A 20,608-nucleotide genomic window follows, 5' to 3' on the forward strand; every position below is an offset into this window, starting at 1 on the left:
TTGGAGTTCAAAACGAAGCAGGGCAAAGGTTAATAGAGTTTTGTCAAGAGAACAAGCTGGTCATCACAAACACTCTTTTCCAACAACACAAGAGGGGACTGTACACATTATTATTAACTTGCCGAGCATTCTCAGGAAATACAGCCTCTTCTGTGCCTTCTTCATTAGCATGTTGGCATTTATAGTCCATGAGAGGTCCTCTGAGATGTAAGTACCCAGAAATTTAAAACTACCAACTCTCTCCACTTCCTCACCGTTTATGTACAGTGGTAAATGTACATTTCTCTTCCTCCTAAAATCAATTATGAGTTCTTTAGTTTTTTTGATGTTAAGTGTGAGATGATTTTCTTTACACCAAAGTATCAACCTTTGTACTTCCTTTCTATAAGCAGACTCATTGTTCTTATTTATGAGCCCCACCACTGTCGTATCATCTGCAAATTTAATAATTGCATTGGTGTTATACAGTGGGGTGCAATCATGTGTTTAACTATTTAAAATATTAAAAGATTATGCTCTTAAGGTACTATACTCAATATGGCAGCATGTTTGGAAAACTCAGCAGTGGCCAGAGGATTGAAAAGATCAGTCTACATCCCAATTCCAAAGAAGGGCAGTGCCAAAGAATGCTCCAACTACCATACAATTACACTCATTCCACACGCTAGCAAGGTTATGCTCAAAATCCTCCAAGGCAGGTTTCAGCAGTATATGCGCTGAGAACTCCCAGAAGGAAAAGCTGGATTTCAAAGGGGCAGAGGAACTAGAAACCAAATTGCTAATATGCACTGGAGTATGGAAAAAGCCAGAGAGTTCCAGAAAAACATCTACTTCCGCTCCATTGACTACACAAAAGCCTTTAACTATGTGGGCCACCTCAAACTATGGCAAGTTCTTAAGGAAATGGGAGAGCCTGATCACCTTATCTATTTCCTGAGAAATTTATATGTGGGACAGGAAGCAACAGTTAGAACTGGATATGGAACAACTTATTGGTTCAAAATTGGGAAAGGAGGACGACAAGGCTGTATATTGCTCTCTCCTTAAGTTATATGCAGAATACATCATACAAAAGGCTGGACTGGATGAATCTCAAGTCAGAATTAAGATTGCCGGAAGAAATATCAACAACCTCCGATATGCAGATGATACCACTCTGATGGCAGAAAGTGAGGAGGAATTAACAAACCTCTTAATAAGGGTGAAAGAGGAGAGCGCAAAAAAATGGTCTGAAGCTCAACATCAAAAAAACCAAGATCATGGCCACTTGTCCCGTCACCTCTTGGCAAATAGAAGGGGAATATATGGAGGCAGTGACAGATTTGACTTTCTTGGGCTCCATGATGATTGCAGATGGAGAAAGCAGCCACGAAATTAAAAGATGCCTGGTTCTTGAGAGGACAGCGATGACAAACCTAGACAGGATCTTAAAAAGCAGAGACATCACCTTGCCAACAAAGGTCTGCATAGTCAAAGCTATGGTTTTTCGAGTAGCGATGTATGGAAGTGAGAGCTAGACCATAAAGAAAGCTGACTGAGGAAGAATGGATGCTTTTGAATTGTGGTGCTGGAGAAGATTCTTGAGAGTCCAATGGACTACCAGGAGATCAAACGTATCCATTCTAAAGGAAATCAACCCTGAGTGCTCACTGGAAGGACAGATCCTGAAGCTGAGGCTTCAATACTTTAGCCATCTCATGAGAAGAGAATACTCCTTGGAAAAGACCCTGATATTGGGAGAGTGTGAAGGCTAGAGGAAAAGGGGATGACAGAGGATGAGATGGTTGGACAGTGTCATTGAAGCTACCAACATGAATTTGACTCTGGAAGGCAGTGGAAGACAGGAAGGCATGGCATGGTCTGATTCATGGGGTCACGAAGAGTCGGACACGATTTAACGACTAAACAACAATCTTGTTATTGCCAGCAGCTGATAAATTGCCACAATTATGGGCAACTTTGAGAGGATTAGGGGTCAATATTTTTTCCACCTTCCATACTGCCTTGAGCCCAGAAATGCTTTTTAAAAATAGTGGGGACTCAGAAATGTAAAACTGGATTTGACCATCCACTTCTGGCTTTGAATTTTGAGTTTGGTATATGTTATCATAGAATCATAGAAAAATTACCCTGTTTCCACCAAAATAAGACCTAACTTGAAAATAAGCCCTAGTATGATTTTTCAGGATGCTTGTAATATAAGTCCTACCCCCAAAATAAGCCCCAGTTAAGTGAAACCCCACCCTCAACCATTGTGGAGCCACCAGAAGAAGATGACTGTATGTGAATAAATCTAGACTGCTGTACATGAGAAAAATAAAACATCCCCTGAAAATAAGCCCTAATGCATTTTTGAGCAAAAATCAATATAAGACCCTGTCTTATTTTCAAGGAAACATGGCAAGTTGAAAGGGGTCTATAAAGCCATCAAGTCTAACCCCCTGCTCAATGCAGGAATACAAATCAAAGGATATCCCCCTGGAAATTTACGTTATGTTATGTTATGTCTGAGTGGGTAACAAGCTATCGCTCTTGAAGGTCTCCAGGAACAGCAAAACACTTTGTATTTAAACACGTTTTTGCTGCCGTGGTAGGCTGCATGAAACCTGAGTGACTCCTCCAAAAATGTCTGGACAGTGGGGAGGGCACATATTTTTCACCCTCCATATTCTAGCCAGACCTAATTTACTGCCTTTTACAGTATTGTTGGACAAATAGTGGCAATTTATTCAGTTGCAGCCAAGTCTCAAGAGTGTTTGAAACCAAATGCACAAATTGCTTATTTAGAAATATCTGGTTTTCAAATATCTGGACTTTTAAAATGATACATTAAAGAACACTATGCTGTAACTTAATTTTTATCACATCAAGGGTGGAAAGCTTGTTTTAAATTTTGACAAGTTGATTGAAATTGGACTGATGCAGGGTAAATTGTTAATCCTACTTAGAGAAAGCCCATTGAGTTGTTATCCACAATGAACTTCAGTTCAATTAATTTCAGTGAATCTGCTCTGAGTAGGACAAACATTTTCTTTAACCTGTATTTTGTACACTGAAATATTAAAATATGCTAATTTTTCCTTGGATTATACATATTTTAATATTAAAAAATAAGCAAACTTTAGCATCCCAAAGATCATTTGTGTGGAAGAGAAGGGGAGGGATCAAACTAAGCTCTTTATGGTCCCTTCTAAGTAGATCATTCACAAGGCCATTATCTTGCCAAGAGAGTGGAATGTGACACTATGTAAGCATAGTGCTCCGTACAGCCTCTGGCAGTTGCCTGAGCTAGAGATAGATTCATTGAAAGTCATGGGGCTATTGTATGTACAAAGGAATAGTGAACATCCCCTTGCACAAATACCAGAAAAAGAGCAGTTATATTCAAGCTCTTTAATTAACAGATAAGAGAATTAAAAAAAAAATCTATGGAACGAGTGGGTTGCTTTTTTAAAAATTAAAGCCATAGCTCATAAAAACGCCACAGCCGGGCTAGGTAGAAGTAAGTCTCAGACTGTCACTCTCTGGTCTTAAAAGAAAGATGTTCTCGAGTGAACATTGTGTGTCCAGTGTTTGGTGGTTTTATTATTTCAGCCTCCCTTTGTTCTTCCTTGTCTTGATCTCTCTCTCTCAGTTCTTCCACACTCGTTCAAAATTTCCTCACAAAATATCTTTTGTGTGAGGCCTAAAAATCTTGCACTCTAGGCATCCTTGTGGTGGTGATGGGGATGATTTAAAGCCCTTGTATTTGTGTACAGTAAGGTCTTCACCAGAGCTTGGAGAAGTTAACTTTTTAGACTGCAACTCCCATAACCCCCCAACCATCATGGCCAGTAACTTTCTGTAGCTGGTTCAGTTTTTATCCAGTTGATTTAAAATCTATCAGAATTGTGAAGTTGATGAAGTAACTAACCAATGCTATGTCTCAACTTACAATTTGGATAGGTGAGATTTGTATATAACTGTGTAATATTGAGATATGTGATAATGAAACCTCTTATGATCATTTAATTCCATTCTTCTGATAGTCATGACATCTTGAAAAAACATATAGATTATTAGTGAGATGCCTGCAAGATTGTGAAAATCTATATATGAATTGGGTCCTAAACATTGGCTGTAGATGAATGAGTGGGCAAATTAGTGTTCAGAGAGCCACTTTCAGCATTTCTAGCTGTCTTTGCCTTATTCTCTGTATTCTCTCCTGCAGGTCTCTTCTAGTTTCTGATTTTTCTTCCTTTTCCCATATCTTTGTCTCTTTCTGTGGTCCCTGCTAGAATCCTGGGTGTCCAATTGTTGTCGTCTTTTTTTAAAAAAGATCTCTTTTAATTGTGATTGCTGCAAACCTTGCTAGTGGGCTATTTGTATTGGAGAGATGATTCAGAAGCTTTGCTTTTTAAAAAAGTTTATTTATAAATAATTATTGGGAAATCTACCACATTATACTTCAGATTGGTTCTCAGCAGATAAGGGTTTTTTTTTTTTTCTACTGGTAGTGTTTCTCCTATCCCTAGGGTCAGTTATACTAAATGTCTTTGGAGGAAGGAATTCCACAAGTTCCTTTGACACTGTTCAAGTTCCTTTATTAAATAGATTTATGTTGAATGTGACCACACGAGAAAAAGAATTTTTCATTTAATCTGAAGCAGAGAAAATAAATTATCTGGAACCAAATGAAAATTTGTTTAAAGTTCCACCCGCCCAGCACTAACACAAATAAGCTGCTTCTTGAGGAAATGTTTCTTTCAAAATGAAGATCTCAGGCAAAGTTAGGGCAGTTTCTCAGCCTCTCACTCGGGTTCTAGATTCCAGTACTTTGGCTCCTGTTGAGTGCAGAAGAGAAACCACTGTCAAACAGCCAGGAATGCCAGACCAAATAACGTGAGATCACTGTTGCAAAGCTGACACTTGCAACTTGATATGGTTTGTACATAAAACTGATTCACAATAGCTAGCGTATCAGTCTTGAGTTAATTACTGTGGCTCCTGTAATGAATATTAGCTGTTTGAGGGCAGAGAAAGTAGAATTGAGTAGAGTTGTCTTAGTTCTGGCTGAATGTCAGCAGTTTGTCAAAGAAAGTGATGGATGATATAACCTTCTATATCAGTTTCTTTGGTGAGAAGTTGAGAAGGAGCATTTACTTGGGCCTCCCAACAAGGACCAGATGAATCTGAAACAAATATTTGTTGTTTCATTTTTGATTGTTGGGAAGAACTTTCTTTATGTCACTATCAATTTCATGCCCTGCTTCCATAATAGGGATTTAATTAGGCTTCTGTTGAGTTAATTATCTGCATTGTTTGCCTTTCTCCAACAGAAGTCTGAAAGAGACAAGTAAATCATGGAGGTTTGAATTTGCCCAATTTCCTGCCGAAAGTGAGGTCAAGAGGTCCCAGACTGTAGACACACTTTTCAGGCAGGCAGCAGGGGGTTGGCTCTTAATGGTGCTTCAGCAATTCCTAAATGCCCTTTTGAAATGTAACTCTCAAGTGAGGGAACTTGATTTTTTCAGGTTCACTGTCAGATGTCAGGGCAGCAGAACATATTCTTTCACCCAACTCGGACATTTGTTACTAGCAGCAATAAGACATTAACATAGCTGCTAGATATAAAAAAAGACATCATAGATGTTCTTTCCTCCTTTGTGGAACATATCTCACCCAGCAGTTTTCATTTGATGAAATGGCATTGCTTTCTAAACCTTAAATCTTATTATCCAGATATTCAAGGTTCATTATTTAGAAATGTGATCAAGGGAAAATGTTAAATATACGGACATGGGCTTCTACCACATGTATACCACCAAGAAATAAAATGTGGCCTTCATGATAATGTTCACTTCAGAGGTCAATATATTGGCCTTAGTACTAATAGGGCCAGGGAACTGACTGTACATTCAACAGCTGTGAAGTGAAGCTAAACTGGGGTGATAAGTACCTCAGGTTTATGAATGTGGGATAATGCTTTTACTATTAGCGCTATAAAATGCCAGGAAATAGGTTGACATTACCTTGCATTGTCATGCCCATGTTGCCAACAGGAAAAAAGGATGGCAAGTTTAACATAGTAACGTCAGGCTGAATGTTGATTACACTGATGTCCATGGTAGTGATGGTCTGTGGAATCTGTCTTGTGCTCTCTAGCATTCACAGACACCAAGCAAGAAAAAAATTCCAGAACCTGATCCCATTTTTCATCAGTTAACCACATCTCACCCAAACTGAAAGCAATTGTCAGGGAAGTTTTTTGACAAATTATCTCAGTATTTATTGCTTGATGTCTCTTTGTGAATGGTAGTGAACACAAGAGGAGAACATGTAGACCGTCTTGGTGTCAGGTCATATCCTTGTGTTTAGTATCATTGATGCAGAAGCAATATCCCACTTTCATAAATCAGAGGACTTTTGAAAGATTGAATGTACTGACTTTTAAAAACAGAAGTTTAACAATACATAACGCACCCAGATTTACAACAGGTAAGATTATTAGATCTCCGTATGGGGTAGTGGATAGAGTGATGGATTAGGGCTCTGGAGAATAAGGTTTGAATCTGCACTTGGCCATGGAAACTCAGTGGGAGAGTAGGACTGGTAAAACCTTAAATATCTCACATACCTTGAAAGCCCTGTTAGGGTTGCTGCAAATTGGTTCCAGCTTGACAGCACAGAACACACACACATACAAGATTAATGGGAGATCTAGGCCACGATACCACACATACCTAGAAGCAAATTGCACTGATTTCAGTAGGTCTTCCTTCTTTGTCGGCTCACACAAACTGTATTGCAAGTGTTTTTGCAACTAATGTATTGTCAACCTGAGAAGGTAATGCTTTTAGATACTCTTTCTGATCCAGCCTGCCGGTATGTATGTATGTATGTATGTATGTATGTATGTATGTATGTATGTATGTATGTATGTATGTATGTATGTATGTATGTATGTATGTATGTATGTATGTATGTATGTATGTATGTATGTATGTATTTATTTATTTATTTATTTATTTATTTATTTATTTATTTATTTATTTATTTATTTATTTATATCCCGCCCATCTGGTATATCATACCACTCAGAAGGAAGTATACTCAGAAGGAAGGCTGACCATACATCATGACACTATTCCTGTGGCAAGGCTGCAGCCCAAAATAAACTCCCAGTCTCATGATTTCTCAGGAACCCCCCAGGCTGAATTCTGGGACTGGGAATGGTCAAAGAGCAGGAAGCAGAGCAGCCTTTTACACATGCCATTCCTAGATTGCTTCCTTGCACCCTGTGTAAAGCACCAAGCTGCACCATTGCAGTTCACAGGGATGCATGGGAGAAGAAATTCTCACATAGGCTGTCTCCATAAAGAGCGTATTGTGTGTATTCTGACCCTGTGCTGCAGGGTCAGAAGATCCGGCAGTCGTAAGATCGAATCCACACAACGGAATGAGCACCCGTCGCTTGTCCCAGCTCCCGCCAACCTAGTGGTTCGAAAGCATGCAAATGCGAGTAGATAAATAGGGACCACTTCGGTGGGAAGGTAAACAGTGTTCCGTGTCTAAATCACACTGGCCATGTGACCACGGAAAGATTGTCTTCGGACAAACGCTGGCTCTATGGCTTGAAGAGCGGGATGAGCACCGCCCCCTAAAGTCGGACACGACTGGACAAAAATTGTCAAGGGGAACCTTTACCTTTTTTACTGTGTGTGTAGCTGTGGCCACATATGTGACTTCCTTATGTTGGTGGAGTTAGAAAAAACAAGTCCTTTAAAATGTTAAAGAAATATTCTTGTCAAAACTGAAGTAAAATAATAACTTTGAAGTTGATCTTTGCTTTTCTTGCTATTTTAATGTTTAAATGGCAGACTGTTTAAAACCACAGAACAAGGCAATTTTTGTTGAAAATACTTTTCTGTCCTTCTGCATTTAATCAATAATGATTTTCCTTTTTATTTGTATCTACTTTGTGTTAGGTTTATAAATCTGTCTCTCCATTTCATTTCCCCCAGAAACGGTGGTACTGGCCTGGTTTTCTCTTTGTTGCCCTGTGAATTAATAGAAAGCTAGACATGGGTACCTGGAAGCAGAGCCAGAAATTGAGAGTTCTGTGTGCCATGTGGGAGAATGGACAACCTATGTAGCCTTGAGCAAGCTGTGTAGTCTCAGAGCACCACAAAACAAGGGCAGGGTAAACCACTTAACCTGTGCCAAGGAAACCCTGGAAAAGATCAGCATACGTGAGAATTGACTTGGCAACATGGAGTTTCCATTTTAGAAGATATATTAGAAGCAAAGAATAGCTGAACCACCAAACACTGAACTAACATCTTTTTCAAAGTTGTAGTTTTAAAAGAGGTAGCTGTGTTAGTCTGTGCTCACATGTCAGGCAAAAACAACAAAAAAGACAAACATTTTGTGGCACTTTAAAGACTAACTGCTATATTTTAATATGAGCTTTTCTGGACAAGTCCACTGTCATGTCTGAAGAAGGGAACTTGTCCATGAAAGCTCACATTAAAACATAGCAGTTAGTTTTCAAGGTGCCAAAACATTTTTGTCTTTTTTTTTAATTTTTGTTTTGTTTTTGCCTGACATCTTTTTCAAATTTGCCTTTCTGAATGATTTACCATGTACCTGAATACGCTTGCTCCTATACTTGCTCATGACTAAGCAATACAATAAAACAATTCGACGTGTTCTGTGTCGGTGATAGCACTTCCCTACCCCTATTAAACCTAATTGTTGTTCAAACTAAAATAGATGCCCACCGAATCAGTTGTGGAATTGTATGTCAGTGCTTCTGGAAATTATGCTGATTCAAAGGGTCTATTCTGGTTTTGATTAGCAACTGACTTTTGGCCACAGTCTGATTTGGTTATAAATATGGAATATGACTTCTGTTCATGCATTGCTCTTTCAAAGCTTGAAGAGGCATTTGTCTGATTCCACGTCTTTCATTTTACAGAAATGGAGCAGTGTAAGCAATCCACTCTTTCTCCCACTGATCCCACCTCAGTCGCAAGGCTTCACTGCTATTGTCTTGACATATGACCGGATTGAGAGTCTCTTTCGAGTCATCACTGAAGTCTCAAAAGTGCCAAGCCTTTCCAAGTTGTTAGTAGTCTGGAATAACCAGAATAAAGTTCCACCAGAAGGTAAGGTGTTTACAAGTTGGGATTCTATATGCTGTCGAGACCAATTTTTGTTATACTGCTGATAAACCAAGTTTTGAGCAGGAAGAACACATGGAGATGTATTTTTTTGTGATTCGCCATCAGTTGTGGTGAGGATTTGAGCAGATGTAGGCCAATTTCTAATGGGGTAACAGTAACTTCTAAATTTATTAACTTAATTTGAATACAACCACCTTGGAAAAAGCAGAACAGAATGAATACATTGTGGGTCATTGATATATTTGGTCCTATAACATAACCATGTTTATATTTCCTAGTATCATTATACAACTTCTATGATGAAATTTTTGTAATCCTGAACTAGAGCATGTATTTGGCAAGTCATGAAATATTGCTATAAAAAGAAAGTACAGTATGCACCTTAAAAGGTTCTGCTCCTTTCATTAACTGAAAAATAACCACATATATTTGATTGATTGATTGATTGATTGATTGATTGATTGATTGATTGATTGATTGATTGATTGATTGATTGATTGATTGATTGATTGATTGCACTTATATGCTGCCCATCTAGACATAGTCTACTCTGGGCGGCTCACAACATACAAGATAAAAACAATTCAAAATATATATTAACAGTTTTTCAATATACAGAACAACAATAGTTCTAGATGGGATGATAAGAGAAGTTAAGTAGTGCCTGGAGGGAAGGACTGTCTGAATAACCAGGTCTTAAGTTGGTTTCTGAAAATACCCAGCGAGGGGGCCAAGGCAATCTCGGAGGGGAGTTTGTTCCAGAGAGAAGGAGCCACTGCCGAGAAGGCCCGGTGTCGTTTTTTCTTTCCGGGCCTCCCTCGGCATTAGGCTCCTCAATCACCCCTCCTGGCTAGATCAGGTGGTAGATCTAGGCAGGAGGAGGCACTCTGCCAAGTGTCGAGGTCCTAAACCGTTTAGAGCATTATATGTAATCATTAAAACTTTGAAATCAATGTGGAAGTGTACGGGCAACCAATGCAAGGCGGCCGGGGTGGGAGTGATGTGTTGGTTTTTCCTCACTCCAGTAAGGAGTCTGGCCGCCGCATTCTGTACCATTTGGAGATTCCACATCAGTCTCAGAGGTAGCCCCACGTAGAGCGCATTGCAGTGGTCTAATCTCGAGATTACAAGCACGTGGATCAGAGTGGTGAGCACCCCAGCATCAAGATAGGGACGCAGCTGGGCAATCCGCCAAAGATGGAAATATGCAGAATGGACCACTGACATCACCTGAGTTTCCATGGTAAGCGCTGGGTCCACGTGTATCCCCAAGCTGCGAACCTCACTCTTCGCAGTGAGAGTCACCCACACAAAGAGAGGAAGTTTCCCAAACTGCTGATGGAGGGACCACCCACCCTCAGGACCTCTGTCTTGTCCAGGTTCAGCCTCAGCCCATTTTCCTGCATCCATTACAGTACAGACTCCAAGCAGCACCGAAGGGACAGGATGGCATCACCTGCAGTTGGAAAAAAGGAGATGCAGAGCTGGGTGTCATCAGCATACTGATGGCATGATGGTCCACACCCCCTGATGACCCCACTCAGCTGCCTCATATAGATATTAAACAGCATTAGGGAGAGGGTCGAGTGCTGTGGAACTCCAGAATTGAGGCACCACGGGGCCAAGTCCTCTGTCGGCCTCCCTCAATAGGTCATCTAACAGGACGACCAATGGCTTTTCTGCACCATGGCACGGCCTGAAGCCTGAATGGAACATATCCAGGGCACCTGAAGCTGATTGGCCACCACCCTCTTGATTGCTTTGCTGATGAAACGAACATTGGCAACGGGCTTATAATTGCCAATATCGTCCGTTGCCAAATTAGGTTTATTTCTAATGGGACTAATGAGTGTCTCCTTGAGGGCGGGGGAAACCCTGCCCTCAAGGTAAGACCCATTAATTATCGCTGTGGCCCATTCAGTTGTTATAGGCCTGGCTGCTTTGATTAGTCAGGCCAGGCAAGAGTCAAGAGAAGAGGTGGTGGCCCGACAGTGGTCTAGTGCTTTGTCCACAATGTCAGGCGTCACAGGCTGAAAGACATTGAGAGTCACTGGGCAAGGTGGAGCACTGGACATCTCTGCTTGATCCACTGTATCCAAAAAAGCAGAAAGCTCCTGGCGGATGGCCTCCACTTTTGATTTTAAAAATGCTGCAAATTGGTCAGATGAAATACTAGGAGGAGGCCCATCACTTAGATCAATTCTGGATAGGTCGCAAACTATACGGAAGAGTTCCGCCTGCTGATTTGAGACCTCGCTTATCCGGTCAGCGAGGTGAGCTCGACTAGCAACCCTTACCTTGGCAAGGTAAAGGTTAGTCACGACCTTGACAGCCTCCCTATTATAATCCGTCGGTTTCCTTCTCCACTTGCACTTTAGCCTTCTGGTTTGCTTCATCGCTTGTAGTTCCTGGTTAAACCAGGATGCAGGCCGAGTTCTGCATTGGAGAGGGCGTTTAGGAGCGATCATGTCAACAGTGCTAGTGACGGCTGTAAACCAGCCATCAACCAGAGCCTTGACAGGAGCACCAGCCAGATCTGCCAGAATCCCTCTCATGGTGTTCTGGAATCCTATAGAATCCAGTAGCCTTCGAGGGTGGACCATTAAAATAGATCCATGCTCCCTGTGAGGTGGGAGGGCCACTGAGAGGTTACTTTTATTAGGTGGTGATCCAATCATGACAAGGGAACTGACAAAAGGTCTGTCACCATCAGATCATGCTCACTCCAGTTGGTGGAAAAAAACAGGTTAACATGTTGGGACATGTTCAAGGAAACCATGGTTTCCAAAAACTCTATTTATTTATTTATTTTATTTAGAGCTGGACCAGAGGTCTCAGCCTCCGCATGAACGTTGAAATTCCCCAATAAGCCTCGGGGATTCCAACAGAGCTGCGGAGACAAAGTCCACCAGATCTGGTAAGGAGATGGCTGGGTCGTGGGGAGCACAGTAACCCAGCAAAATCCCAATACCATCCCTGGCTCCTATCAATACATGGAGGGCCTCCAAACCTGGCTTCACCACTGCAGAGCACCTAGTAACCTCAGCAGTGTTTTTATATACAATAGCTACTCCCCCCCATCCCTCCAGTCTACCTTGGTGCTGGACAGCATAACTGGGAGGACAAACAAGGGCCAGGGCTGGACCCCCTTCCCCACTAATCCATGTTTCAGTTATGCATGCCAAGTTTGCATCCTCTTCCAGAATAAGATCATAAATAATCTGGAATTTATTGGATACAGACCTGGCATTCAACAGCACCAATTTTAGAGTAGAGGGTTGACAGTTCTGGCTACCTCAATGCTGGCAGTTGGTCAAAGTCCCAGAACGGTGTACAGCTTCCAAACATATGTTCACTGTTTTTCTAACACGAGTAGGGACCCTGCCAGCACCATATCTCCCTCTACCTGTAATCACCTGGATGTTCATTGGCCCCTTGCTGGGAAGGCAGGCCTTCCACTACATAGCAGGCAGCAAAAGAAAGGAAAAAAGAAGAAAAAGAAAAAAAAAAGAAAAACTCCAAAAAACACCAGATTAATACAATTTGAACTAGGCATATGTAACAAAAAATATTAAACTAAAGAGTTAACAATAATCGAAACAAACAATTAAAGTGCATAAAAGTGATATATATTTGCCAGTGGGAGTTTTTCTTCCTTGCTGGTATGAAATATTGACTAGTTATTTAAGCAGCTAGTCTCCATCTCATGAGCAGCTCATGGACTGGGGCTTACTGCTTTTCTAACCTGTTCATGTAATTTCAGTATATACTTCATTATACTATTGTTCTTGCAACAAGAGCAGACTCTACTTATTTATAGTTTTCTCAAAAATCTTCTAACCTTTTAATGAAATTTAAATAACAAAAGATTTCATGTAGTTCATGAAATTAATACTTATACCACATAATGTTTTTAAAAATCTCAAACTGCCTGTTGATCTACCAATGAACAAAGTGAATTTTACCTCCTTGCTTCGGGAAAGAGATCAAATTTATCTCCACCGGTAGCAGTTTGACACATGGTTTTTAGTTGTATTACAAAGCGGTGTCACCACTATTTATTATTTATTCAGTTATTTAGTTATCTGGGTTATTGTTTGAGTTTGTTATATGTCCATATCTTTTTATTTGTGGCAGATTGTGAAGGTTTGCTGTTTGTTTTATTTATTTTTTATTTTATTTATTTATTCAATTTTTACCCCGCCCCCCTAGACAACGTCTACTCGGGGCGGCTTACAAAAATTAAAACACATTAAAACAATGTAGAACAATAACTAACATAATGCAATTATTATAATTAATATTATCCAAGATGGCAACATTAAGAACCAGAAAAAAGGGGGAAAAGAACTTAGGTGACTGGGGGGAAGGCCTGTCTGAATAACCATGTTTTTAGTTGGGTTTTGAACACACCCAGCGAGGGTGCCAGCCGAATTTAAGTGGGAAGTGTGTCTGTTGGTTGTTTCTGGTTTTGTATATGACCGCCCAAAGTGGTGGATTTTCACTAAGTGGGACAGCATAAAAATATGTTAAATGAATAAATAAGGAGGGACAAGAATTAACCTCTATTGGTAGTTAATGGAACCAAATAAAGATGGATTGCCAAACACAGGTATGCCCCCTGAAATCCTCCATAGCTTGGTCCCCATAGCAGTGACACAAAGAAAGTTCACTGTGATGTGTTTGCTAAGCTTTTAAGGGGCAAAGCCATCTACTGTGCTTTAGACTTGATTATGCAAATTATGTGTCACGTTCTGGTTAATTTTGTGGAACTGCTTTCATTTAATAGCATGAAGTTGTAGACAAAGTACATGTTAAAGTCTGACCTACCTCTTGTGTGATTTTATCTCTTGGCTCATTATGTGGAACAGAATGATTGGCTGTGTCCAGGATATGGTTAATGTTTGTAGTGGTCCCACTTAGCTTTCTCTCAGAAGAAGCATCTGTGAAGCTACTTCTAGCTTCTCTGAGCTCCTAGTATTGGAAGGATTATTCACCATTTATGATAACCCTCTTTTAGAGGGAAGTGGATGTGTGGAAGTTTGGTGCTGGACAGCTCCAGGCAGTCTTTAATGGGACAGATTATATGAATCCTTTATGTATTTACTTAATTAAAGTGAGTACTGTATTTACATATCACTTACTAAAATATTGAAAAGTACATAAGAGTTAAAAAGTACAAAACAATTTCAAGTGTTTTAAAAAACTAATCAATAGTTTTGGAAAAGACAAACACATAGGAACAGCAATATGAAAACTGAGCAAGAGGGAAGGGCTGTGTAAATAAATGCATGTAAGTTTGGTTTCATCCTGGTTAGGTCACAAATTTCTGTGGGCAGCCAGATGACTTGTATGGAAAATGAAATACAAGTGAAGTTTGCTGCTATCATCTCCAAGGCAGACTTATATGGGAGGCTATTTTTTCAGGTAGCTCATTATTTAAAATTCATTTAGGACTTTCCATAACCACCACTGGGAATTGTGTCTGAAACTGGATTAATAACAAGTGAACTTGCAGTAATAGCAGAGTTACATACTCCCTGCAAGTAGTCCTTAATCCACAGTCTGGCCTCAGTAATTAGAACCAAGTAAAGGTTCCGAGAGCTCATTGGTTTAGCTATCTGGCTGCAAAGCCAGAGGTTAGGAGTTCAATTCCCCACTGTGCCTCCTGGGATAAGAGCCAGCTTGTTCTGGAATAGGCAAGATGCCCGATCCCAGGGCACCCACAGAAGACGGGAATGGCAAACCACTTCTGAGTATTCTCTACCTAGAAAAATCCTGGAAAGGGTTGCTGTAAGTCAGAATCAACTTGGTGACACATAGTGATAATGGTGTTGGTGGCGATTATAGGTTCTGAACAATCCTCAAAAGCAACACTAGGAAAGTGTGTTACATTAATCAAAACAGGATGTAACTAAGACTTCTGTTAAATATTCAGATCAAACAGACATGAGGAATCAGTGCAGCAAGTGGACTGGCTTTAATTTTGGAAGGGGACTCTAGCACTGAAGCTGGGGAATCCAAGAGTACTCCCAGACTGCAAACTCGCATCTTTTGGAGTAACGCTGCTTAGAATAAGAGAAATTGTCCACTTTATTTAACAATTTTTAAAGCCTTCAGTAAAAATAAAGCCTTCTATAATTCTTTACACTATTTGCGCTGTTTCCTGAGCTATCTGTACCAGAGATATTGAGCTGTTAAAGATGAAATTGGTAGCCAAGGAAGGATTATTTTTAGTTGGATATCTACTCTATATGCGCACCAAGCATTCCTCTTATTTTTTCCTTGATATCTTTTCAAAACTGAGTTCAGTTCATGGTTAGGAAAACCTATTGAGAGGCTGAAATGGAGGGATATATAGATCATGTTTTAAATCCTTTTCTATTATACAGTAAGGAGTCTCCCCTTTCCCCAGTCTTTTTCCATCATTTCTGTGGTATGAAGATCTCCAGTCTTTCCCTCTCTCTCTCTTTATTTTTTAGTGTTTTCTCTCTTCCGTAGTAGTAGTTGTAGAAGGGATAGCCATGTTAATCTGTGCAAGCATTATAGGTGAAAACAAAATAAAAAGTAAAAAAGGCAAAAAAACATGGTGGCACCTTAAAGACTAACTTTTATATTTTGAAATGTGAGCTTTTGCGGACAAGTCCACTTAATCAGACGTGGACTTGTCCACAAAAGCTCATATTAAAAAATATATAAAAGTTAGTCTCTAAAGTGCCACCACATTATCTATTCCAGTTCACCTTCTTGCTTTGCTCTTTGCCAACAGAGTGTGAGACAGTGAGCACAAAGCACAGTGACCACTGTCACAAACCATGTGATATTCCTGCTTCTATACTATTTAGTGAAGTACAGTAATGAGAACACCTAAAACAGTCATTATAAATAACGACAAGTAAAGTTATTAAAAATAACGACAAGTAACAATCTGTTGAAGTTACATCACAAAAGTAATAATAGACTTATCCCTTAGCACCTTGCACTTGAAATGTAATATAGTTATACCCTTGTTGAGGAAGGGTTGATAAAAAGGAAAACATTATTTGTAAATTTATTACATGCAAGGTATGTGAATATTTAGAAAACCTGTAACTGAAGCATTGTTGCAAAAATGAAGGAGAAAACTATATGAGACAATCTGTATGCTTCTTTAGCTTAAGGGTCTTTTACCCTATTTCCCTTACCGTATCCATTTATTTAAGCCTGAGGTTTGGATGAAACAGTAGAATTACTATTGCTAAGTACAATTCTTGTCAAACACAGCAGTTTTCAAGCTTAACATTGTATTCATTATAATAATTCATAGTATGTAACTCTTTCCTTTTTTATATACTGTTGAAAACATCTTAAATCTTCCACATGAAAAATAATTGGCCCTGAAGGTCATAGGTTTGTTGTCTAACTGACACAGTTATCTAGCTTTGCCTTCTAATAGGTATGCATTTTAATAACTTTCTTATGTGACCGCCAGCTACCCCCTTCATCTATGTATTTTTAACACTTGGATAGCTTATGGAATCTCCGGGTCTGCTGTTGAGGGGTTTAATTTAATTTGTTTTAATTCAGATGCATACAATTCGTTCCACCTAGCTCTTTGGTAGGACAGCAGAACTTGACTTCACTAAGTCTTTCATTCAGTCTGTCTATTACAGCTCCTAATCCTTGGACTTCAAAGCTTCTGCCATTTATAGCCTATTAAAGCCAGGAAGTTTCTGATGGATTAGGACAAGGAATGAGTTTGAAGTTAGTAATGCACACTGCTGTCAATGATAAGGTCTAGTTTATTATACTACGGTAGTATCTGCACTTTTATGGCTATTCTCTTTTAATTGGTTATAGTAAAGCTGTGACCATTAACCTGGTTGAGTATCAAATGCAGGATATCCTGGCCATTGGTGCATGAGGAACACATTTGTCGATTTCAGTGAGATTGGGTACAGCTTCTTTTGTATGAACCAGTTGTATTTTTGAAATGCACACATGAGAACTAGGAAGAGAACCTAAAGATCTCATTTTAGCTCACTGTTATCTTGAGATTTAAGTGTGGCTATTGATATTTAGCTATGACAGTGAAAACTAGAAGGCACTGAATGTATCTATACATACCTTGCTTCTCTGTTGTTGGCTCACTAATAACTCTGTTTGGGACTCTGTTTTTATGTATTATTGCTGTTCAATTTGTAGCTCAGGTGTATAATGAACATATGTAGGCTTATTAAAAAAAACGTAAGGAAAACAAAGTGAATTAATAGCAGTGTTTGCTAAAACATATCGAGACAAATTTTAAACCCTCTTGACAATTTATGAGGTTTGCCCCTGCTGTTTATTTTAAAATAAGATAATATTACAAATCAGTAACAAGATAGTAAAATATATTTTTAAAAGTAGTAAAAAGTCCTAGCTGGCACAATTTGAAACTGTCCCATGCATGAAATACTGTATGAATCAGTCTCCTGTTACTGTAGCCATTAACATTTAAAGGAACAAATTGTGGGACTGGTTTTTGAAGGTATATACTACTGCTTAATAGTAAGAAAACTAGGGATCTCATTGTGTCTGTGTATATTTTGGGCTAAAGTTCTAAAAAATATTGCACACAGGCAAGGAAAAATATGCCACATTTCTCTTGTTTTGCATTGTTTCTTTTTCCCCCCCCCCCACTAGTATTTAGAAAGGTAATGCATTTGATAGACACTAAAATCTCCCACTAGGGTATAACCAGTGAAGAGAAAGAAACTGAGATTTTTACCTGGGAGAGAGGAAGGCGGGGGGCATGCTAAAGTTATGTCATTTGTTTTGGAAAAGTTGATGCTTCTTCAGTATTGCCATTCTTGGAATGCTTTTTTGCTATTTTTTCTTCATCTGCATATTTGCATGTATACAGGAATGTCAAATAGGTATGATTCCAGTATGTTCTCTTAACAGACATTTTTTTATAGCTGGCATGAGGTACTGGCCTATTATTGTTATTGTTCATAGAATAGTGAAATAGGGAGGGGCCTATAAGGCTATCAAGTCCAACCCTTTCCTCAATGTTGTTGTTATCGTGTGCCATTAAGTTGGAACCAACTTATAGGAAACCTAATATGGCTTTTAAGGTAAGTGAGATATTTAAGGACTTCCACCTCTGCCTCCAGTGAGTTTCCATGGGCAAATAAATATTTGAACCTAGGTCCTCTGAGACCAGTCCATCATTCTACCCACAGTACCATATTGAGTATTCCCACCGGCCTAGCATGCATCTAATATGACTTTTGGCAATAGGTAAAGGTAAAGGTTCCCCTTGACAAATGTCCGGTCGTGTCTGACTCTAGGGGGTGGTGCTCATCCCTGTTTCCAAGCCATAGAGCCAGTGTTTGTCCGAAGACAATTTCCATGGTATGTGGCCAGCGCGACTAGACATGGAACGCCATTATCTTCCCAATGTGGTGGTACCTATTTATCTACTCACATTTGCGTGCTTTTGAACTGCTAGGTTTCGAACTGCTAGCTCACTCCATTGTGTGAATTCGATCTTACGACTGCTAGTCTTACGACCTTGCAGCACAGAGGCTTCTGCGGTTTAACCCGCAGTGCCTAGACGTCCCTTTTGGCACTACTAAGTTGCAAATTGGAAGCTGCCTTTTAAAGTGTTTGTTTGAAACAAGTTTATCACTCCGCTTTCTCTACCCAGATGTATTCAAGGCATCTCACACTAAAACTGAAAACCATAAAATATTACAAACCACTTTGAAACCATATTCTTTACCCATCCTTTTCGAGAGTGATTTTCCTTTTCCTTTTTGATATTAACCATGGCTTCATATTTCATTGACTGTGACACGACTTATATTAGTTTTAAAAAGGATTGTTATGAAGTGAATTATTGGCCAAGCTTACAGGGCAACTTTAAGACAACCAGTTTTAGTTTGCATTACATGTGTAATTTAGGGTGTGTGTGCTTTTATAGGTTTGCTACCAAATATCCAGGGCTTTATTCACATTCAAAAGAAATATTCAGTGTATTTGCCTTTGATTAGTGCTCGTTTATACTTCTCATTAATTTGCTTTTGGACAGTGGAAAAGCAAAGAATTCTGTTGTTTTTTTTTATTATTCCTTAGGGAAACCCTGTACCCAGAGATGCTGCAACGTAAAAGATGCTGCACCAGTGAGCAAAGGTTCTAAAGCCATCAATTCTCCTGGCTTACCTGTTGGTGACTTAAGGGTGAGCCTGAGGCAGGAGGTAGTAGTATATTAGATGCTAGCAAACACAGCTTTGCGTAGTGGGCTCACAGTAGGTAGCATGCAAGCCTGTGTCCATCTTGATCCTGCTTTAAAGCATTCAAAGATCCCACTTACTTGTGAGTGCTCCATTTAATTTCTTAATATATTCCTGTATGTAGCAGAGAAGAAATGAGTGCATACTTGCACTTAGTTTAGCAGACTGGCAACAACCTGAGACCTAGTGTGATGTTGCAATGGACAGAGTGACAGGCTAAGACTCAGGAGATCTGTGTTTAAATTCATGGGGAAGGGCATGTGATGGACTGGTGAAGCTACTCCTTAAATATTCGAGATACCTTGAAAACCCCATAAAAATTGCCACAGTTCAGATGTGACTTGATGGCACATAATGCACAAAGGAATCCAGTATTAGATCTGCATGTTGGGAAATGATTTTCAGTGTTATATTCTGTTCCTGATTCCTGGTATGAACATTTATAAACACTCTGAAATATTCAATAGTTTAACCTTCACAAACACCTTATAACTTTGCATGCATTGTAAAGGAGAGGTTTGCAGTCGTTAACAATACAGTTAGTGTGCTGTAACACATATCATTACATGTGCAAGTGGAATTGCCAAGTTAGATATAATACCAATGAGTGCATAAAATTATCTCAGAGACCGTTCCTCCCATTATGAGCCTGCTCAGATGTTAAGATCATCAGGAGAAGCCTTTCTTTTGGTCCCACCATCTTCACAGGTGTGTCTGATAGGGACAACAGGAGCCGTCACTGTTACTGCTCCCAGACTTTGGAACTCCCTCCCATAGGAGACCAGACTGACCTGTCTTCTCTGTCTTTCCACAAGCATGAAAAAACCTTTCTCTCTCAGGCTTAATCTCAGTGGCTGGCTGCCCGAGTGGGATTTTTAAATGGATTGTTGTGCCTTACTGCTTTGAATGTGCTTTTAGTATTGCTTTTGCTTACCATTTCTCAGAGTGGTTTTGTTTGTTACTTTTTCATAGTTGCATACTTATTGTTTCTAGCTTCAAATATTGTTGTAGGTCCTTTTTAAGGAGAAAGATGTGGGATGGATGGATGGATGGATGGATGGATGGATGGATGGATGGATGGATGGATGGATGGATGGATGGATGGATGGATGGATGGATGGATGGATGGATGGATGGATGGATGGATGGATGGATGGATGGATGGATGGATGGATGGATGGA

At 39.7% G+C, this 20,608-nt stretch overlaps 1 protein-coding gene across 1 annotated transcript in view; it reads left to right on the top strand.

Moving 5' to 3' along the window:
• Window positions 1-20,608, top strand: part of EXT2 (exostosin glycosyltransferase 2) — a 107,194-nt gene that overhangs the window by 60,079 nt on the left and 26,507 nt on the right. Inside the window, exon 9 of the mRNA XM_020798313.3 lies at window positions 8,960-9,149. Coding sequence (XP_020653972.2) covers window positions 8,960-9,149 — 190 coding nt within the window. The remainder of the gene's footprint in view (window positions 1-8,959; window positions 9,150-20,608) is intronic.

This window comes from Pogona vitticeps, chromosome 1, assembly GCF_051106095.1.
Source record: "Pogona vitticeps strain Pit_001003342236 chromosome 1, PviZW2.1, whole genome shotgun sequence".
Taxonomy (NCBI): Eukaryota; Metazoa; Chordata; class Lepidosauria; order Squamata; family Agamidae; genus Pogona; species Pogona vitticeps.